Here is a 21,597-nt window from a genome sequence, read left to right as displayed (position 1 = left end):
GCTTTCCAGCCCCAGCTGCTGCAGCCCACCGGGAAATCTCCTGGTATCCTAGTAGGCCAATACGGCCCTGTTGGACATAAATATTTTATATGCATGTATTTTTCACATTTGTCTGTTACATTATAACTAAAGATACATTTTAGTTAGTACTATGGGGCCAATTTAACAAGGGCCGAATAGCCCCTGATTCCCCACGTTACGCGCGAGCCTTCAGACTCGCCGGAAACAGCAGTTAAGAAGCAGCGGTCTTAAGACCGCTGCTCCTTAACTAGTGGCAGACAGCAATCAACCCAATCAGATACGATTGGGTTAATTGACACCTCCTGCTAGCGGCCGATTGGCCACGAACTGCTTGTGCAATGTTAAATGCAGACAGGGTATGCTGTCGGCATTCAGCAATGTGGAGCGGACATGATGCGCTACAGCAGATCATGTCAGTCTGACTGTTGATAAATCGGCCCCTATATATGTTTTGTTATAGCCTAGTATTGACCATTATGATTGAACGATTAAAAAAAACTTTCAGGCACTTTAAAGATTTAAATTCATTCCATCATTTTATTTACTGTGCACATATGTTCTGCAAGTAATGATAATTTTATATAGAACACTCCGACAGTATTTGAAATTGAATAAGTGATAAGAATTGATTGGTTCATGTTTTAAATGAATTAAGTGATTAAAAAAAAGTATATATTTTGTTTTTTAATAAATCCACTAGATTCGATATAACTAGACTAAGGGGCTTATTTATTAAATGCCTGTCCGACATGATCTGATCAGCAGATCAGGTCCGACAGACATAGCTGAATGCGGAGAGCAATACGCTCTCCGCATTCAGCATTGTTCTTGTGAACTGCTAATGCAACGCCACCCCCTGCAGATTCGCAGCCAATCGGGGGTCTCAATCAAACTGATCGTATTCGATCGGGTTGATTTCACGCGAGTTCTGTCCACCTCCTCAGAGCAGGCGGATAGGTTATGGAGCAGCGGTCTTTATACCGCTGCTTCATAACTGGTGTTTCTGAAGAGCCTGAAGGCTTGCCAGAAACATGGGCATCAAGCTCCATACGGAGCTTGATAAATGGGCCCCTAAAAATGTTTCCCTTGTCTCACTTAAAGGGATAGGGGCATATGTATCAAGGTCTGGCGGACCTGATCCGACACTGCAGATCAGGTCCGCCAGACCTCGCTGAATACGGCGAGCAATATGCTCGCCGTATTCAGCATTGCACCAGCAGCTCACAAGAGCTGCTGGTGCCTCGCCGCCCCCTGCAGAGTCACAGCCAATAGGCCGCCAGCAGGGGGGTGTCAATCAACCCGATCGTACTCGATCAGGTTGTATTGTGGCGATGTGTGTCCGCCTGCTCAGAGCAGGCGGACAGGGTATGGAGCAGTGGTCTTTGTGACCGCTGCTTCATAACTGCTGTTTCTGGTGAGCCTGCAGGCTCACCAGAAACACGGGGCATCAAGCTTCATCCAGAGCTTGATACATATGCCCCATAGACTAGTCAAAATTAAACTTTCATGATTCAGAAAGAGCATGCAACTTTAAACAACTTTCCATTTTACTTTTATCATCAAATTTGCTTTGTTCTCATGGTATTCTTTGTTGAGCACTAAACCTAGGTAGGCTCCTATGCTTATTTCTAAGCCCTTGAAGGCTGCCTCTTATCTCAGTGCATTGTGACAGCGTTTCACAGTTAGGCAGCACTAGTTCATGTGTGTCATATAGATAATATTGTGCTCACTCCCGTGGAGTCATTTATGAGTCAGCACTGAATGGATAAAATGCAAGTTTGTCAAAAGAACTTACATAAGCTTAGATACAAGGAAATCTCAGAGGTAAAAAGTGTATTAATATAACTGTTTTGGTTCAGCAATAATAATTTTGGTGTAGACTATACTTTTAAGAGAATTTGTAAATGTATTTGCAGAAGTTAAAGTTGTTAGCAGTTTTGGTAATGTACAACCAACTATTTGTTTGGGTTCACATATATGTGGCGTGGGACAAATGATTCCCATAATTTAAGTTATTGTTGCTGTGTTTAAGAAACACTAAAGTAAAAATGTAACTTTCCTGATTCAGATAGAGCATGCAGTTTAAAAAAAAAACATTTTCAATTTAGTTTCATCATCAAAATGTGCACAGTATTTTTATATGCACACTTTCTGAGGCACCACCTCCCACTGAGCATGTGCAAGGGTTCACAGTACATACGTATTGTTATACAGTGGGAGGAAAAAATGGAAGCAACTGTGAAATTTGTTATAATAAAACTACTACTCATTTGAAATTCAGCATGTGCTATTGCATTGTCTTTCTATCATGCGTTTGTTGCTAATGCGATCCTTCTGTATTTAATAGTAACATCCAAAATCTCTCACAATCCTATAGGGGATCGTTTGTTAATCAATAAACTCTCATTTTCACAGCATAGTCTAATTTGCCAAAACATGACTTGTGCCCTGCCATTGTTAAAACAGAACTTTAAAAGACAAAAGTTTAACTGTAAATTATTTAATTTTTTTTATTTTTTACGTTTAATGTATGAAAAGACAGACCAAGGGGCAGAATTATCAAGGGCTGAATGTCCCTTAATATTTTTGTTTCTGCACGAGCCTTCGGGCCCGCCGGAAACAGGAGTTAAGAAGCAGTGGTCTTAAGATCAGGTTGATTGACACCCCCTGAATATCTGCAGGGGGCGGTATTGCACAAGCAGTTCACCAGAACTGCTTGTGCAATGTTAAATGCCGACAGCATATGCTGTCGGCATTCAGCGATGTCCTTAACTCATAAGCCGCCGTTGAGCCGGCGTACATCAATCCGCCCAATTGCGTACAATCGGGCTGATTGACACCCCCTGCTGAATCTGCAGGGGGCAGCATTGCACAAGCAGTTCACTAGAACTGCTTGTGCAATGCTGAATGACGACAGAATATGCTTTCCGCATTCAGTGATGTCTGGTGGACATGATACACTGCAGCGTATCATGTCTGCCAGGCAGTGTTAAATCGGCCCCCAACTGTTTAAATTTTAGGTCTACGTATGCAATCTATTTGCTGACTTGTACAGAATTTAATTTGTAGTACGTAGGTTTTACGACACGGGAGATGAGAACCAGAATAAGAGAACACTTTGCAAATATAAAGTCTGGTACCTTAACAACACATCTCATACAACATTTTACTTTAAAACATAGGAAGAGGGTAGCACCCTAAAATGGACAATTACACAAAGGATACAAGACCCAGATAGAGGGTTGATAGAGATTACGCATTAGCCAAAAAAAGTTTTTTGGATATTTAAATTGCATACAAGGGTCCCCAGAGGGTTAAATTTACAGTATGATTTAATCGTATTTTTTGGCAATACAATGAAATTGTAAAAAATATTTCTGATATATTTATAGGGTTATGATAAAGAATTTGTATATTAAAGGGACATGAAAAACAATTTTTTCTATCATTATTCAGAACGAGCAGGCAAATTTAAACAACTTTCCAATTTACTTATATTAATTTGCTTTTTTCTCTTGTTATCTTTTGCTGAAATGTTTATCTAGGTAAGCTCAGGAGCAGCAAAGAACATAGGTTCTAGATGCTGATTGGTGGCTGCATATATTTATACCGATTGTCATTGGCTTACCCATGTGTTTAGTTAGAAACCAGTAGTGCATTGCTACTACTTCAACAAATGATACCAAGAGAATGAAGCACATTTGATAAGAGAAGTAAACTGGAAAGTTGTGTAAAATTGTATGTTCTACCTAAGCCATAGAAGAAACCTTTTGGGTTTCATGTCCCTTTAAATAAACTGGAGTTAAATTGTATGTACAAGCCAAACAAAAAATTATTTTGATGAATTAGACGTAGTCTAAAATAAATTGAAGACAGGACAAAATATGTAATATTGAAATGCCGATGAGGCTCTAATAAAAATGATTAATACAGGAATAACAAGGGTTGTCTATAAAGAAGAAAGCTACATTGTAATGCTGGTACGATATAAGCGAACTTGTACAAATTTGATACAATGTATAATTAAATCTATGTTTGGGAGGTAACAGTAGCGTCATTGTTTTTTAACTAATAAAAGGTTATTCACTGGCTTGAAAATGAGAATGGAGGGTAGGAGGATCATACAGTTATGATTATGGCCATTGGTCGAAATGCGTCAGCTGATTTGTAACGCTGTACGCACCAGTGTGTGGGGCATGCAATTTGTATTTTAACCATGAAGGAATAAAAGTTATTTTTTTTATTTGCGATACGTTCCTCACACAACTTCTTTGAAATATTTTCTGAAATGACCTGCTATTCTTTGTGAGCACTAATACGGCAGTCAGGACGAGTGCACAGTTGACTTTAAGGCCTGGAATAGAAGTATGGCTTTAATCCTCTTTGTGGACTGGATCATAATGGCCACAAGGTAAAGTGGAATGGTTTAACTTTACTTTCCCACATAATGAACTCTATTGTTATAAACATCACTCATACAGTATTATTTAAGGACAAAAAAATATATTCTCTGGCCATTTTTATTTTATAATTTTGTTTTTATTGAGGTATTGAAATCAGGCTTACAAACAGTAAACGAATATACAAATACAGCACAAAAAGCAGAATATACTTTCCAACCTGGAACCTTATTAATAGAGGCATCTCACCTCTTGCACAGCTCAGCAAAGAAATAATTAACTGGTAATGATGGAAGCATTAGTTCAAAGTCCCTGAACACAGGCAAACCTTCCAAAATGATCTTAGAAGACCACTCTTGGGCCTCAAATGTTTAAAGTTAACATATATAGAAGAAGGTGTAATGAATTGAGGACCTATAATAGTGATGTGGGGATAATATAGCAAGTCTAGGAAGTTGAAGGATAGATTTTATATTGTAGAGTGTTAGTGGGAGGGAATACTTGAGGTATCAATTTTATACTGTGGAGTAGTAGAGGGAGAGGGTCTCAATGGTCTTAGAACACATTTATGTTCACTCATAAGCAGATACCTAAAACTATGTATAAAGTTATATTTCTCTAAGCTGAGCACACATAATAAAACGTATGTTCCCCTGAAGTGAAAAATCAGAAGACTATGGATAACAGCATAATGAATTCTAGAAATATGAACACCAAAAAGCAGGTAAACGTTTGCAGCAGAATGTCAGTATCAATCTATTCATAATATGAATAGTAATCATGTGTTGTGGGTGTTAAAGGAAATTTCACAAATAAATCCACACTCAACATCACATTTTACAGATCATTGCAACATACCAAGAAGAATCAAAACTGCATAGTACAATGAAGTTTATCCCAAACAAACTGATATGAAAGTAGTCTGCACTTAAATTTTTTTGATAGTACAGGGTAGGAGGCTCTGAACTAATAGCCAGTGGTGCTAATTAACCGATACGCATTTCTAAGGTACATACATCAATAGCAATCTGGTGTCCATGTAACGTACACTCAAGCACACTGCTGTCATAATGTTCAGGACATCGATACTTCACTAGAGTTTATGAGCTCCCACCTTAGGTAATCTGTTGTGGGCATCTATTCAGCCTATTCCTCTTTTGCCAAGGGCCAGTGCAGGGTCAATAGAATTTATGTAGAGGAGCATGTACATAATGGCTGTCCTGGGAGATAGAGACTGTGTTCCCAAGAGCGAGATCACCTTGTTCGGCTCAGGCGACTGTAATGTGTAGGAGAAGTCTGGCATGCTCATTGGAGGTCCCTCCAACAACTGATTTACCTGCTGGACCTTTGTTCCCACTGGGAAGACCCTGTCCTGCATTGCATATCTCTCTAAGGTGGTGATAGATGAGGGTAACTCACATGACTGCTCCCTGTAGTAAGCAAACTCAGTAGGTGTCATTTCTCCTAAACGCGTTACTCTAATAGGAACCAAGGGATGCAATGCATCCATCCACACATCTGCAGCGTTGTTATCAGGCTGCGCTGCTATGATGCTGGAGAGTGCTCTCACATCCTGGTTGTTCCCCAGCTGAGTTTTCTCCTTCTGCACCCGAGACTCTAGGAATACAATAGATGGCATGCGCCGGGGCCCCAGGGCACTGCCACCATCTTCCCGATTGCCAACATAAGAAATCTGGAGAGCCTTGTTAGGTAAAGTGGAGGTGGGATGGCTGAATTCCGATCTAATGGTCTCTGTAAGTGACTCTTGAAATGTGGTGAGTGGAGCACTGATTTCGAGGCTCCCTTTCTGACCTCCAATTTCTGCGACAGCTCTGTGTTCACTCCAGAGCTCTGAGGCAAGATGAGAGGCAGTTATCACTCCTAAGGGGTTATGGTTTTCATAACTTATTTCCTCTTCTGCTTTAAGCGCAGTTTCTGGTATCTTTGAGGGGCTTGTTGTAGGTTTAGGAGTGCAATCTCTACTGCAGTCCCTTGCCAGATGATCAGAGATGCATTTAAGTTGGACGTCCAGTAGTTTGGCAATGATAGCTAGTAGTGACGTTTCTCTAGTATCCATTCTGGTTGTATAGAAGCTTGCTAGGTGCTGGCCGCGCGACAATGGCGCAGCGGTTGTGAAGACAGGTGAGGTTTCAGGAATAAGGGAAGGCCTCAAAAGCAAAAAGTCCGGTACTGAGGGCTGGAGGGCCACACCACAGTCCAAAACCCTATCTTTTGGGTTAGAGTGCCTTCAGTCAAGCTTTTTTTTACCGATTTAGATGGCTTGTCGCCAATATTTCAGTCTAAAATTAGATAAAGGTGATGAATGACTCAGGAGTTGAAGCTCAGTGCGACCAGTAAGATGCCGCTGCCCGTAAGTCCCCTTCTCTGGCCATTTTTGATCATGCAAAAGGATAAGGGATACACATTCAAATGAAAATGCTTAACTATTAGCATTATGTATATATATTTTTAAACAATGTGCTACATTGCAGTCTAATATAAACATTAATATGACATATGTTATTGTAGTAAAATAACTTATTAAGAAATCGAAGGGTTATGAAACCCCCCAAAAATAATTTTAACTCAGACAGATCATACCATTAAAAAAATGTTCTCATTTACTTCTACTATCAAATGTGCTTAATTCTCATTGTACTCTTTCTTCGAAGAGATACCTAGGTAGGTCTCTGGAGCAGTACATGTCAGAAAATAGTACTGCCATCTAGTGCTCTTGAAAGTTAATAACAAAGGCTGCTGCCATATAGTGTTCCAGACAAGTGCACACTTCTGATCTTATGTCTGCTTTTCAACAAAAGATACCAAGATAACAAAGAAAATTTGATAAGAGAAGTAAATTAGAAAGTTGTTAAAAGGGATACTAAACCCATTTTTTTTCTTTCATGATTCAGATACATGTCAAAAAAAAGGGTACGGTTGGGGTTCGTTTGTGAACACTTAGGGTACAACTGCTGTGGTTGTACCCTTAATGGATCATAATTACACCTTAAGGAGCTAATATCTACCATTTAGTGGTAAATAAGGTACAAATATGTTTCCAACTGTTAAAGGGTCCAACCATGCCTGTACCATTTATTCCCCCCAAAAAGCTACAATCACTTGTGTGACTGAAAGGTTGTGGGGGATGGGTGGTTCAAGGCTGCCAAACCCTGCAAGTCCATATAATTTGTAAACCTCAATTATTCATATTCACATAACTGGCAGTCACCCAAAATTAATGCAACATACATGTTGTACAGCAAAATAATTATGTTCAATTGTTGTTGGTAATATGCAAGAAGTGGGCAAAGCAAAAAAAGAAACTTAATAACCCATATCTTCAATTATACTGTGTTGCTGGTTCTAAATAGTAAACAAGCATTTAACATTTTAATGTTTATATTTAGAGCATGTTAACTCTTAAACATAAAGCAAATGTATTAACTAAAATTACAATGAAAATTTTTCATTTTAAACTCTATGAAATAAACAAGAGCTGTTTAAGAACCAGTTTTTTTAAAAAAAAATAAAAAAAAATTGTAACCGTTCCCCAGTCACATACATGGACATTGTGTAACACACCATAGCGCCATCTGTTGGTTGAAAGTTCCTTGACATGTGTAACACAGCTCCATCTATTGGTAGCAGGTTCATCACCAAAATGTGTACTGGGGAAATAAACGCATTTGCATATATTTTGCATAGAGTGACAATTCAATGTATGGTTGTGAGTTTTATCATATATCCCTCCCCCGAATCCCCCTTCTTTTCGTTAGAGTTATATTTTATTATTATGTTGTTTTCTATATGTTTTCTATATATTTATGTTTTGTGTGGCATGTCACCCTAAATTAAATAGGGTGTTTTTAGATTCTAGTACAGAGTGATATAAAACACATTGAATAGCTCTTTTTGGAACTGGTTGTTTGGCCTGGTTATGTCTGGTGGTTCTGTAGCATTCTTTGGATTTGCTATATGGCTACAGTATCCTATTCTGTCTGAAAAAGTAAACATTAAATTAATGCATATTTGAATGTTATTTAATAAATTTAATGGAACAGCATTTGTAATATGCTGTGTTGAGTACAAATTTGCCATCATGAGGTACAAAGGGCTTGTCACTGGGGCAGTACCCTTAAAATGACAGATTTGCACCATTTTTAAGGGTACAATATGGTACCATAGCACTGAGGTCCAATCTAGTCACTAAAGGTACATATTTGCCTTTGAAATGTACAATCTGCAATGGTACCAATTTGTACCCATGTTAAAGGGTACAGCCCCAGTGACAAGCTGTTGTTCCCCTAAAGCAGTGGTGTCCAAACTTTGCTCTCCAGAGGTTTTGGAACTACATTTCCCATGATGCTCAGCTAGATAAAATGCTGGCTGAGCATCATCGGAAATGTAGTTCCAAAACCTCTGGAGAGCAAAGTTTGGACACCCCTGCCCTAAAGGTACAAATATTGCACATTTTTTCTGACAATGTAGAGCATTCAATTTTAAGCAACTTTCTACTTTACTCCTATTATCAATTTTCTTTGTTATTTTGCTATCTTTGATTGAAAAGCAGCAATCTAAGTTTAGAAGCTGTCCCATTTTCTGAACAAAACATGGGCTGGCTCCTAAGCTTAGATTCCTGCTTTTCAAATAAAGATAGCACGAAAACAAAGAAAAATTGATAATAGGAGTAAATTACAAAGTTGCTTAAAATTGCCTGCTCTGTCTGAATCATTAAAGAAAAAAAAAAATAGGGTTTAGTATCCCTTTAAAATTCCATGATCTATCTGAATCATGAAAGAACATTTTTTTGTGTTTCATATCCCTTTAGAAATGTGTTTTCAATGAAGAAATTGACAGTGAATAAAATCCCTGCAAATATCATGATACAACGTTTATTTTGTGATTCAGTTTGCAATTTTATACTTTATGATAAATATTGCACAGGAAGAGCTATTTTAACAAGATCTAAATATGAAAAAGCCTATATTTTTTTCTGCATATCATGGTAAATATAGTTAGAGAACACCATCAAGTGTTTGGTCTTTTTAAAAATGTCTAAGAAAATCATTGTCAGCAAAGATATATATAATATTATTCCTTCCAACAGTGCAGAGAACTGGGTTCTGCCTGTTTTATTCTTTATATCCACCATGAAGACTCCCTAGTAGGCCACTACATAAAAATAGAACAAAGAGACATCATTCATATTTATAAATACGGTGAGATTTATTATTTTATTGTGTATGACAGCCATGGTTGACACAATTGATGATGAAATAATCTCACTGTGAATATACTTCCCAAAGGAAATAATAAGGTTTACTTAAAGTTTTAGAGTAGTAATGTTTTGTAGGCTCATTAAAGCAAATTTTACTATTCAATATGTATTTAAACAACTGCAATATAGTGATTCCAAAAAATAAAAATACCCCTTGCATTAAGGTTGAGGAAAATAATTATGTAGACAATAGACAATTACTTTTCTTCACCAGAAATCTATCAAACTGACTCATTTGTGGACAAATAGCAGATGTACTTTGATTTGTATAACATGCTACCTCATTTACATCTTTTATTTGGTTTTAAATCATTTTTAAAGATGGCCTCCTCGACCTTAAAGGGACATAAACCCAAAATGTTTTCTTTCATGATTCCGATTTAAAATACAATTGTAAACAAGTTTCCAATGTACTTCTATTATCAAGTTTTCTTTGTTTTCTTGCTATCCTATGTTGAAACGCAGAAAGTTAAGTTCAGGAGTGTGCACATGTATGCAGAACTATATGGCAGCGGTTTTTCAACGTTATACAATAGCAAGACCACTAGATGGCAGCACTATTTCCTGTCATGTAGTACTCCAGACATGTGCAAGCTACCTATCTAGATAGCTCTTCAACAAAGAATAACAGGAGAATGAAACAATTTGATAATATGTCAATTAGAAACTTTAAAATTTGTATTCTCCATCTGAATCATTAACTAAATTTTTTTTCATGTTCGTTTAAATGGGACGAAATGTTAAAGCATTTCATTATAGCTCTATTGCTTACACATAACTATGGTTCTCATGCCAGTCTTTTCAATTGTTTTCATTGGCTCCTGATACATGTTTTTCAAGATCGGAGAGATCACAATGCAAATTATAACACCATTTCCATTTTGAAAAAAAGACTGATCCAAGTCTACCTAACCACAAGTTATTGAGTAAATATCTGTTGCGGGTAAAGTCAGATATTGGGTAATCATAGGATTACCCAGGTAAAAAGGACATTACCCTAGCGGCTGTGGGTAAAGTACGATGTATGATTATAAATCCTTTCAGAGTGTGTAGTCACCACATCAACATTTATATGATGCATTGTAATTCCTCCATCTTCACTATCTTTTTTGCCTCCACCTAGGAGGTTCAAGAGGGGCAAAGCCCCTTTTGTAAGCTTCATTCACCAAGGTCTACTTGGGGTGAATGCCAGAGTATCGATGGGGCGCCTTCCTTGAACCCCCCCAGACAGAGGCAAAAGAAATAGTGTAGATGGGGGAAGTACATTGGGCTTTACCCACAGCCGCTTGGGTAATGTCTGTTTTACTGAGGTAATCCTAGGATTACCCAGATTTCTTACTTTACCCGTAAAATATCAACAACAAAATGGACAGACAAAGCACTTGATAAATTAACAACATCCACAGATTGAACAATAACACAATCCAATAAACACTAATGATAACAAACAATAATCTTTGCATGTTTAGACCCAAGAAACAAGATTTGGCTGCCCGGCCAACAATGGTTTTGGGGATGATTGAAGGATGCATAGGGCTCACTGGAAACAGCAGTTATGAAGCAGCAGTCTTAAGACCGTTGCTCCTTAACTGGTCCACCTGTTCTGAGGCTGCGGACATCAATCCGCCCGATCCTAAATCGGCCCCCAAATTTTAAACAATACCAAATATGCCATCATCATTTTAATGCAAGAAGTAAGAAATACACATATCAACAGTGGGGAAAAAAAGTATTTAGTCAGCCACCAATTGTGCAAGTTCTCCCACTTAAGAAGATGAGAGAGGCCTGTAATTTTCATCATAGGTATACCTCAACCATGAGAGACAAAATGTGGAAACAAATCCAGATAATCACATTATCTGATTTGGAAAGAATTTATTTGTAAATTATGGTGGAAAATAAGTATTTGGTCAATATCAAAAGTTCATCTCAATACTTTGTTATATATCCTTTGTTGGCAATGAAAGAGGTCAAACATTTTCTGTAAGTCTTCACAAGGTTGTCACACACTGTTGCTGGTATGTTGGCCCATTCCTGCATGCAGATCTCCTCTAGAGCAGTGATGTTTTGGGGCTGTCGCTGGGCAACACAGACTTTCAACTCCCTCCAAAGGTTTTCTATGGGGTTGAGCTCTGGAGACTGGCTAGGCCACTCCAGGACCTTGAAATGCTTCTTACGAAGCCACTCCTTCGTTGCCCAGGTGGTGAGTTTGGGATCATTGTCATGCTGAAAGATCCAGCCACGTTTCATCTTCAATGCCCTTGCTGATGGAAGGAGGTTTGCACTCAAAATCTCACGATACATGGCCCCATTCATTCTTTCATGTACACGGATCAGTCGTCCTGTTCCCTTTGCAGAGAAACAGCCCCAAAGCATGATGTTTCCACCCCCATGCATCACAGTAGGTATGGTGTTCTCTCTCCTCCAAACACGACAAATTGTGTTTCTACCAAACAGTTCTACTTTGGTTTCCTCTGACCATATGACATTCTCCCAATCTGCTTCTGGATCATCCAAATGCTCCCTAGCATACTTCAGACAGGCCCAAACATGTACTGACTTAAGCGGCGGGACACGTCTGGCACTGCAGGATCTGTGTCCCTGGCGGCGTAGTGTGTTACTGATGGTAGCCTTTTTTACGTTGGTCCCAGCTCTCTGCAGTTCATTCACTGTGTCCCCATGTGTGGTTCTGGGATGTTTGCTCACCGTTCTTGTGATCATTTTGACCCCACGGGGTGAGTTCTAGCGCGGAGCCCCAGATCGAGGGAGATTATCAGTGGTTTTGTATGTCTTCCATTTTCTAATTATTGCTCCCACAGTTGATTTCTTCACACCAAGCTGCTTGCCTATGGCAGATTCATTCTTCCCACCCTGGTGCAGGTCTACAATTTTGTTTCTGGTGTCCTTCGACAGCTCTTTGGTCTTCACCATAGTGGAGTTTGGAGTGTGACTGTTTGAGGTTGTGGACAGGTGTCTTTCATACTGATAACAAGTTCAAACAGGTGCCATTAATACAGGTAATGAGTGGAGGACAGAGGAGCCTCTTAAAGAAGAAGATACAGGTCTGTGAGAGCCAGAAATCTTGCTTGTTTGTAGGTGCCCAAATACTTATTTTCCACCATAATTTGAAAATAAATTCTTTCCAAATCAGACAATGTGATTATCTGGATTTGTTTCCACATTTTGTCTCTCATAGTTGAGGTATACCTATGATGAAAATTACAGGCCTCTCTCATCTTCTTAAGTGGGAGAACTTGCACAATTGGTGGCTGACTAAATACTTTTTTTCCCCACTGTACAATATATCAACAGTTGTGAATTTGATAAAGATAGCATTAGCAATGTATAGCATACATGTATATAAATGTATATAAGCATATACATATATATTTACTGGCAACACACATTACCCATAGACCACGATGTAAAGGCAATTTTCAGTGCCGTTTATTTCGAACACCCCACTCATTTGGGGTACATTTATAAAATTAACCAGAGATCTGATCTCAGGGATCATCAGTATATATGCCGTAACAGATTCATATCTGTTTTTGTGAACCTCTTTACTGTCTACATCAAGCTGCATCTAAATTGGAGGCTCTGCACTGTTGTTTTATAGAGTGCAACAATGTCGCATTTTGGCGATGTTAGTGCGATTGGCTGTGAAGTCGATAGGGATATGATGTAATGTAAAAAGCATGGGAATCCGCCATGACAGATTTGAGCTTTTGTTGCGCAGTTAAAATTATTTATTGTTTCTGGTGTTTGTTGACCAACATCCATTGTCGTTCATTCGGGTGCTGTTAAGATTGAATATTGTGGCAGTTATCAATCTCTGTGGAGATTGTGATTGCTTAGATTAAAACAATAAAAATAAATAACAGACACTTTTTTATGATATTGAAAGAGAAAATTGCAAAGATTGGAATGGAACCCTATGGTATAGATTATGAGTGGCATGCTAACTGTTGTATGCAAGCGGAAAGGGGTTTATGACAGCTCTTTACACGCGTCAGAAGTAGAGTGGTATTATGAGTTAAAGTAAACACGTTCACTTGAGTGCAATTGAATTTATCGTGCAACGTCAGAGCTCAGGTTAACTTACATGAGACAAAAAAGTTGCGCAAACCACATCACAAATACATTTTAAAGTACAGTTACAATCATAATAACACTATCTCATAAAATTATTATTAAAAAAATTGCATAAAAAGTTATAAGGGCTTAAAGATATAAAGTCTCAGGCTTTAACATTGAGATACATACATATACCATACTAAATATGTTTATGCATATATATATATATATATATATATATATATTAAATATAGAGAAAATGTCAGCGATTCCTATCCAGCACTAACTAATCCCTGCAAATATGTGGATATACTGCCTTAGCGATAAAAGACCTCCAACATAACAATATAACCTACCAATGCTCAATGCATCAATACACTGCAAGAAAGGAAGCATAAAATAAAGCATTTATTGGAGTTTCAATAGGTATATATATATATATATATATATATATATATATATATCACCATAAATTGGGTAATTCAACTCCTATCATAGTGCACTATGAATACAAATATTCCTCAGAGAGCTCTCAACACAAAATATATATATATATATAAATTAATAAATATACAGGTGGCCCTCGGTTTACAATGGTTCAATTTGCACCGTTTCAGAATAACAACCTTTTTTTTCAGTCATGTGACTGTTATTGAAAAACATTGAGAAGCAGTGCATTATGCTGTTCAAGTTTGCTGCTTTCTTTTTCCGCAAGGTGTTGTCCCTTGTGTTTTTGGAACTTGCTATTTCAGAAAAACTGAATAAGCTCTGAATAGAATTGCCTTTTTGTGAGCTTGTACTTGGCATACTGGACAGTTTCTCTGAATCTTCTTTAGACTTATGAGATCCCTCTATTACAGGAACCAAGTTTGAGGCAGCTGAGGTAGAGGCATTCTTTTCAGTAGCAGATTTTGGTGTTGTCTCTGAACCTTCCCTAGAACACTGAGATCCAGGAAGGGGACTCCGACAGCCTTCTTCAACAGTAAGATCTGGGCTCTCGGATCTTGTACAGATTGAATCTGCTTTTTCAGTAGGTCGAACATCTTCACACTCTTCAAATGCTGAATCACTGTGCCCTCCCTGAGACTTTATATTTGCACTGCTGAATTCTTCTGCTTCAAGGACACTGTGTTTTCCTTCAGTTGTGCTTTCCATATCTACACCATCACAGCTATCTCCCTCAGAGCTGTGAGCTGCCCTGCTACTTGTGCCTGATGGGGAGTCACTGGAACCAATCTGCCCATGGCTACCAGCTTGAATTTCTTCAATGAAGAGTTCTCTTCGAATGCGTGACCTGTAATTATGAAACCAGTTAATAACCATGCTGGTTTTAAGGTTGAGCTGCGTAGCAAGTTCTTCAATGGTTTTAGGGGAAGGATATGGCTTTTGCTGATAGGCCCGTTTAAGAGCTTCTTTCTCCTCAGGTGCCAGCACCACTCTTGGTTTCTTTAAGTGATGTTGGGGCTGTGGACTTGCTCCTTGGCTGTAGTCTATCCCTATGGATGGGGGCTCACAAGGTTGGCTGTCACTTACTGAGCTGTGTCTTCGTTTCATGAAAGTTTTCTTTTCCATTTGTTTCATATCCATAAGCTTATCTACGTTATTTGGATAATTTAGCCAGAGCTGCATGCGCACAAATGGCTCTCTTCCTTTTAAACTCAGTTTGTGCCAGCGCTTTGGTTGAGCCAGTAAGTCTGACACTGAGCCTTGAGTTAGTCCCAAGATAGTTTCACTAAAGAGACGCTGACCTAAATTATTGTCAGTCAAAACTTCTTTGACTCTTTTGGTGATACCGTAAGTATCGAGTTCAGACGACATAGCCACCAACTCTTGAATGCTAAGTGCTGAATGGCCGGGAAATGGAAGCGGCGTTGCAGGTTGGGAGTCGCAAGCAGTTGCATCACTTGACTCTTGACCTTCGGCTTCCTTGTTAGTCTCAATAGTAGGACAAGGCTGCTGAACTAATTCTGTCAGACTCTTGACAGATTCGCTGGAACTCATTGGAGATTCTGGAGCAGGACTGCAGCTAGTCGAGGTCTTTGGAGTGCTTTCTGAACTTTGACATCCCTCTTGCAAAGGATCCTGCTGAGCTGTATTGGATTGCAGAGCTTGACCTTGTTGTTGTCCTTGTGAATTCAAGACACTTTGACCGAGTTCACCATTCAACCACAACTCCATTCCTATAAATGGATCTCGGCCCTTCTGAGTCAATTTGCTCCAAGGTTTTGGCCTTGACAGCATATCACTGACACTGCCTTGTGACAGTCCCAACACCTTTTCTCCGAATATCCTTTGGCAGATCCCATTTTTCACAAGCTTCTCTTTCACTTGCCGCGTTAATTCTATAGTATCAACCTCCTGGTACATGTAAATCTCATACTGCTCAGGAGTTAAGGGAGGGACAGTTGGTTTAGTTGGTTTGGACAGAGATACAACTGGTGATGAAGGCAGAGGACTGTTTTGCGGTGTCTCACTTCTACTGGCTCCAGTCATACTGATTTCCGAGCTCTGCGAGTAAGGAGATTCAGCATTCGGCCACTCTTTCCAATATTCTGAAGATGATGAAGGACCCTGAAGTTTATTTCGCCCTGCCCTGTTCTGGGTCATTAGTTTCTCTTTCGCACAGTTGGTTTCCTCTACCTTTGTGTCCTCAGAAGAAGCTGTATTTCTTCTGTCATGAACAGTGTTCCACCAATGATCCTTCCACATGCTACCACGTCCAAGTTCATTTTTTACATGCCTAAGCATACCTTGCGTTGAATCTAGGTGGAGCTGTCTGCTTGTGTTGCAGCAAATATATGCAAGCCAAGCACACAAGCAGGCTGAAATTAATCAGTGTAGCTAGCTAGACCTGAGCTATCGAGCAGCTTTCAAAGGAACAAGATCTTCCTGTCTATAAATCCGTCCAGATTGGAATGCATAGAAAGAACTGTTTGCAAAAAAAATGCAAGTAAAGTCTGTGTTGTGTGATTTTTTTTATTAGGTTTATAATGCTGTTTTAGCAAATGTTTTTGTTTATTTAACTTAGTTTAATTATATATTATGTGTCTAATGCTGTTTAGCATTTAAAGTCTTCATTTCAAAGCTTTAAAAAGAATATATTAGGTGTTACTTATGACAATTTTGAGAGGGGCCTGGAACCTAACTCCCTCACTTCCAATTGACTTACATTATAAACTGGGTTTCAATTTACAATGGTTTCAATTTACATCCAATCCTTCTGGAACCTAACCCCGGCGTAAACTGAGGGCTACCTGTACAATATGTGTGTATGAAGTTAACTTAAAGTTCCAAGATACTGTTAAATTCACAGGTATAGACTTCAAAAATTCCCAGCACTAAGATAGAGGAATTGTATCCTATGGTTGAATGTTCCACACAAATAATATATATTGAATAGTCAGAGTGTGTCTGGATAACTATTATTACTAATAATAACTATTATTTTATGCTTCCTTTCTTGTAGTGTATTGATGCATTGAGCATTGGTAGGTTATATTGTTATGTTGGAGGTCTATTATCGCTAAGGCAGTATATCCACATATTTGCAAGGATTAGTTAGTTATGGATAGGAATAGCTGACATTTTCTCTATATTTAATTTAATTTTGCCTTTTCTCCTGCACCAATGGTCTGTTAACTACTTAAATTCAGGTCACTGTTACTAGCCCTTTCTAGAAGTTGCTGACAACACCCTAATATAATTACTTTTCTGACTATTTAAGTAGTCTTTCTTGTTGCCGTGCACATTCAGTTTTATATATATGAATTAAACCTTCTCTATACCAGGCAGTTCAGTTAGCACTAACCAAAATTCAGAAGAGAGACAAAATATTTTCAAAGTTTTTAAAACATATAAAACTAGAATTTTGAAAGAGCAAAAACTGAAATGGGAAATTTTGAGTTTAAATAAATACTTAGAAGCAAAAATGATACCTAGAGGGTTACGTGTCCGAAAAAGACCTGGCTCAAATTTAAATGAACCATTATTGGAGGATTTCCAGAAAAAATGAGATAATTATGCAAGTGAATGTGCTTTTAATTGGATGAGACTTAAGATTGATGAAAATGAATTAAGACTTAAACAAGTGCAAACTGACTTGATTGAAGCGAAAGAAAAAATTGATGAATGGAAGACTAATGAACAGTATGATAAATTAATGGTAGTGGCTAAATTGGAAGTTAGAAAAATTCAAGACACAATCAAATTTAGAAAAAGGAAAAAAATTGAAAGAGACTGGATGACTATCAACAAAATCAAGTCTATAATTATTCATTTCAGACAAGCAGTTCAGAATCAGGTAGCTCATTGGTTGAGGATAAAAACAAACAAAGGTTTAGGCAAAGACGTGGTAGAAGAAGGGATTTTTTAGGCCAGAGACAACAAGAGATAAAAGAACCAGGATAGGAGACAGGAAACACAAAACAAACTACACAAGAAAGCAACAAATATCCACTCAGGAATCAATTGAAAGAGAAGCAGAAAATCTGATAAAAACTAAAAAAGTGGTAAACCTCTCTGAAGTGACTCTCTCAGACTATCAAATTCAGGTGTTGGGCAAGGGATTATCCTTTGCTCCAACAAATAAATGCGATAAATTTACAGTGGTTAAAGATTTCAATTTATTTGCCAGAAAACTACTACTAAGGAAAACTTTTGAAAATAAAGCAAATGATAATACACTTGATATACGTGATCGTCAAGCCTTATCTAGTCTGGAAGATTTGTCTTCAGAGGGGGTATCCAAAAACAACAGACTTTATCACACATAGGATTTAGTACGCTTAAAAACAAATCAACCCACATGCCCTCATTATCAACAGTACCAAGTGTGCATAATTTTGTCAAATTAGTGGAAAAAGATATCATTGAAATGGAGGAAAATGTACAAAATAACAAAAAATTATCAGCTAAACAGCAGTCAGCTTTAAAAGAATTACAAGCAAACAAGAACATCACCATTAAGCCCTCAGATAAGGGCGGAAATGTTGTAATTCTAAGCACAAGTGGCTATTTACAGGAGTGTATGACTCAAGTTCGTGATAAAGTACATTATAAACATTTAAAAAATGATCCTACTGAAGCGTACTCCTTACACTTAGATACTATCCTGGGGGAAGCCCTTAAACAGGGAATAATTAATAAACGGGAATTTCAATTTTTAAAAGTAAAGTTTTCAATTATACCTACCTTTTATACAATCTCAAAATTACATAAAGGGAGATTGCCCCCTCCAAGAAGGTCAATAATATCTGGGATTGGCTCTCAAACTGAGAAAATCTCAGAATATATTGACTATAGTCTCAGACCCTTCCTTGACAATTTGCCTTCCTTTGTCAAAGACTCATTAGATGTCCAAAAAAACTGGAATGTCTCTCTGTTCTCAAAAATATACTGCTGGTAGCAATTGATGTGGAAGGATTATATTCTTCAATCCCACATGACAAAGGTGTGGAAATCTGTGGATATTTTCTTGAACAGAGAGGCAAAAGATATACTGAACACACACAATTTGTGATCTCCCTTCTGAATTTCGTACTAAGATATAATTATTTTATTTTCAATTAAAAGATTTATGAACAAATCCTAGGTACAGCCATAGGCACCTGTTGTGCCCCAACGTATGCATGTCTGTACCTAAGTGTCAGGACTCATTTACATTTCTTTAAGTACTTCCCCTTTAAATCTTCTCTCTTACTTTGGAGACATTACTCTCTTATTTTCCCATTAAATAGAGTAAACACCCACTACCAGGTGCTTAGCATTGATTTGTGTTTGCTGAAGCACTTGTCTGTTCCTGAGCTCTCCCTAAAACAGATTACAAATATCTTTATTATCAGATTTCCTAATAAATCTATCAAAGTCTCTACAAGTTTACTTTTGCAGATTCTCCTATGTTTCCAAATGGATGCATTTATTTACTTACTCAAAGCAGAAGCCTAAACATCGTTTTGCAGCCTTTTCAGCACTACAGATTGCTATACAGCAGTTCCTGTGAGCTCTGCTGAATATTACATCCTCTCTCTCTGAAGCACTGCAGTTCCTCATCTACAAATACTAAGGTACTCTAGTATTATTTACATCTGCTAAGTCTGTATTTCAAGGAATTACATGAATCATATTGACTGTTTTGATACCTTGCTCTGTTTATGTAATACTTTATCAATATCTGAAATTGGATCTTGGCTCCTCCCACTCCAGGACAAACCTGTTTGTTTTTACTTACCTTACTTCAAATTCATTTCAACTTATGTCTGCCCATAGTTGTTCTTACTCACTGAAATAGTTACTATCATATGTCATATTCAGACTATTTGTTATCACATAGGCTTTGCAGTGATTACTTTCTATACAGCTCTACTATGGGGTTAATCAGAGAATCATACTTGAATTCAACAGAACTTTATTTAAATGCGTCTGCTATTATAAGACTCAATGATTGAGAACTCAAATATATATAAATAATATTCTAATCACTATACTATGATATTTACTTATTGTAGTATTTATCTAAGCAAATAGTTATACAACCTGTAATTTAAAGAGATACTGCTCCCAAACAAATCTTCAGTTGTGTTCCTTTTTAACCAAACCTCACACTAGACTACTGGGGAAAGGAAGTTATCTGGGAAGGTAATTACAAAGATCACGTAGGATTATGGATACGTTTTATAGATGACATATTATTGTTATGGGAGGGGTCAGAAGAAAAATTGATAGACTTTATGGACTCCCTGAATATTAATAACTCACCTACACAAGTAGTAAAACAGAAATTAGTTTTTTAGACTTGATTATAAGGAATGATAAATGTATTGTGTCTGCCACCCACAGAAAACAAACAGCAGGTAACACTACATGCAGAAAGTCACCACCCTGTCCATTTACTTCAAAATATACCTCAAGGTCAATATCTTAGACATAGGCATAATTGTTCCAAATGAGAAACTTTTAAATTTGAGGTCAATGAATTAAAATAGAGATTTAAGGAACGTGGTTACTCACAAAATTGAGCATATAGAAACGCAATATATATGGATAGGCAGGAAATCCTGTATTAATCAAATGATAAACCGAAAGAAGATTCAGTAAGATTTATAAGTACTTACAATGACTCTTGGGCAACAATAAGAACAATTCTTTTAAGACATTGGCATGTTCTAACTCTAGATTGCTCTATAGCAAAATGTATGGATAAAACACCTCAAATGACAGCTAGAAAAGCTCCAAATCTTAAAGATAAACTTGTTAAAAGCCACTTCTCTTCTAATATAGATAGCAATTGGCTATCTCAATATAAAAGAAAATATGGTAACTTTAAATGTTCAAAATGTTCAGTTTGCACAAACATGACAACTGGCAATAAATTTATTGACAAATTTGGTAAACAATGGTACATTCAGGGACACATAAATTGTCAAAGCAAAGGAGTAGTTTACTAACGGCTAGATTTAGAGTTTGGCGTTAGCCGTCAAAACCAGCGTTAGAGGCTAGAAAAGCTCCAAATCTTAAAGATAAACTTGTTAAAAGCCACTTCTCTTCTAATATAGATAGCAATTGGCTATCTCAATATAAAAGAAAATATGGTAACTTTAAATGTTCAAAATGTTCAGTTTGCACAAACTTGTTAAAAGCCACTTCTCTTCTAATATAGATAGCAATTGGCTATCTCAATATAAAAGAAAATATGGTAACTTTAAATGTTCAAAATGTTCAGTTTGCACAAACATGACAACTGGCAATAAATTTATTGACAAATTTGGTAAACAATGGTACATTCAGGGACACATAAATTGTCAAAGCAAAGGAGTAGTTTACTAA

The 21,597-nt window shown here is 37.5% G+C and overlaps 1 protein-coding gene across 1 annotated transcript; it reads right to left on the bottom strand.

Annotated features, from left to right (window-relative positions):
• Positions 1-9,553: 9,553 nt before the first annotated feature.
• LOC128640424 (homeobox protein cut-like 1) lies at positions 9,554-19,824 on the bottom strand. Its single transcript, XM_053692908.1, has 3 exons — positions 19,703-19,824; positions 14,438-16,552; positions 9,554-9,593 (listed from the first exon to the last, which is right to left on the bottom strand). Exons 1-3 carry the CDS (start codon positions 19,822-19,824, stop codon positions 9,554-9,556), a joined length of 2,277 nt encoding a protein of 758 aa, XP_053548883.1.
• Positions 19,825-21,597: the final 1,773 nt, after the last annotated feature.

This window comes from Bombina bombina, chromosome 9 (assembly GCF_027579735.1).
Source record: "Bombina bombina isolate aBomBom1 chromosome 9, aBomBom1.pri, whole genome shotgun sequence".
Taxonomy (NCBI): domain Eukaryota; kingdom Metazoa; phylum Chordata; class Amphibia; order Anura; family Bombinatoridae; genus Bombina; species Bombina bombina.
This window is presented reverse-complemented; position numbering and strand designations above follow the sequence as displayed.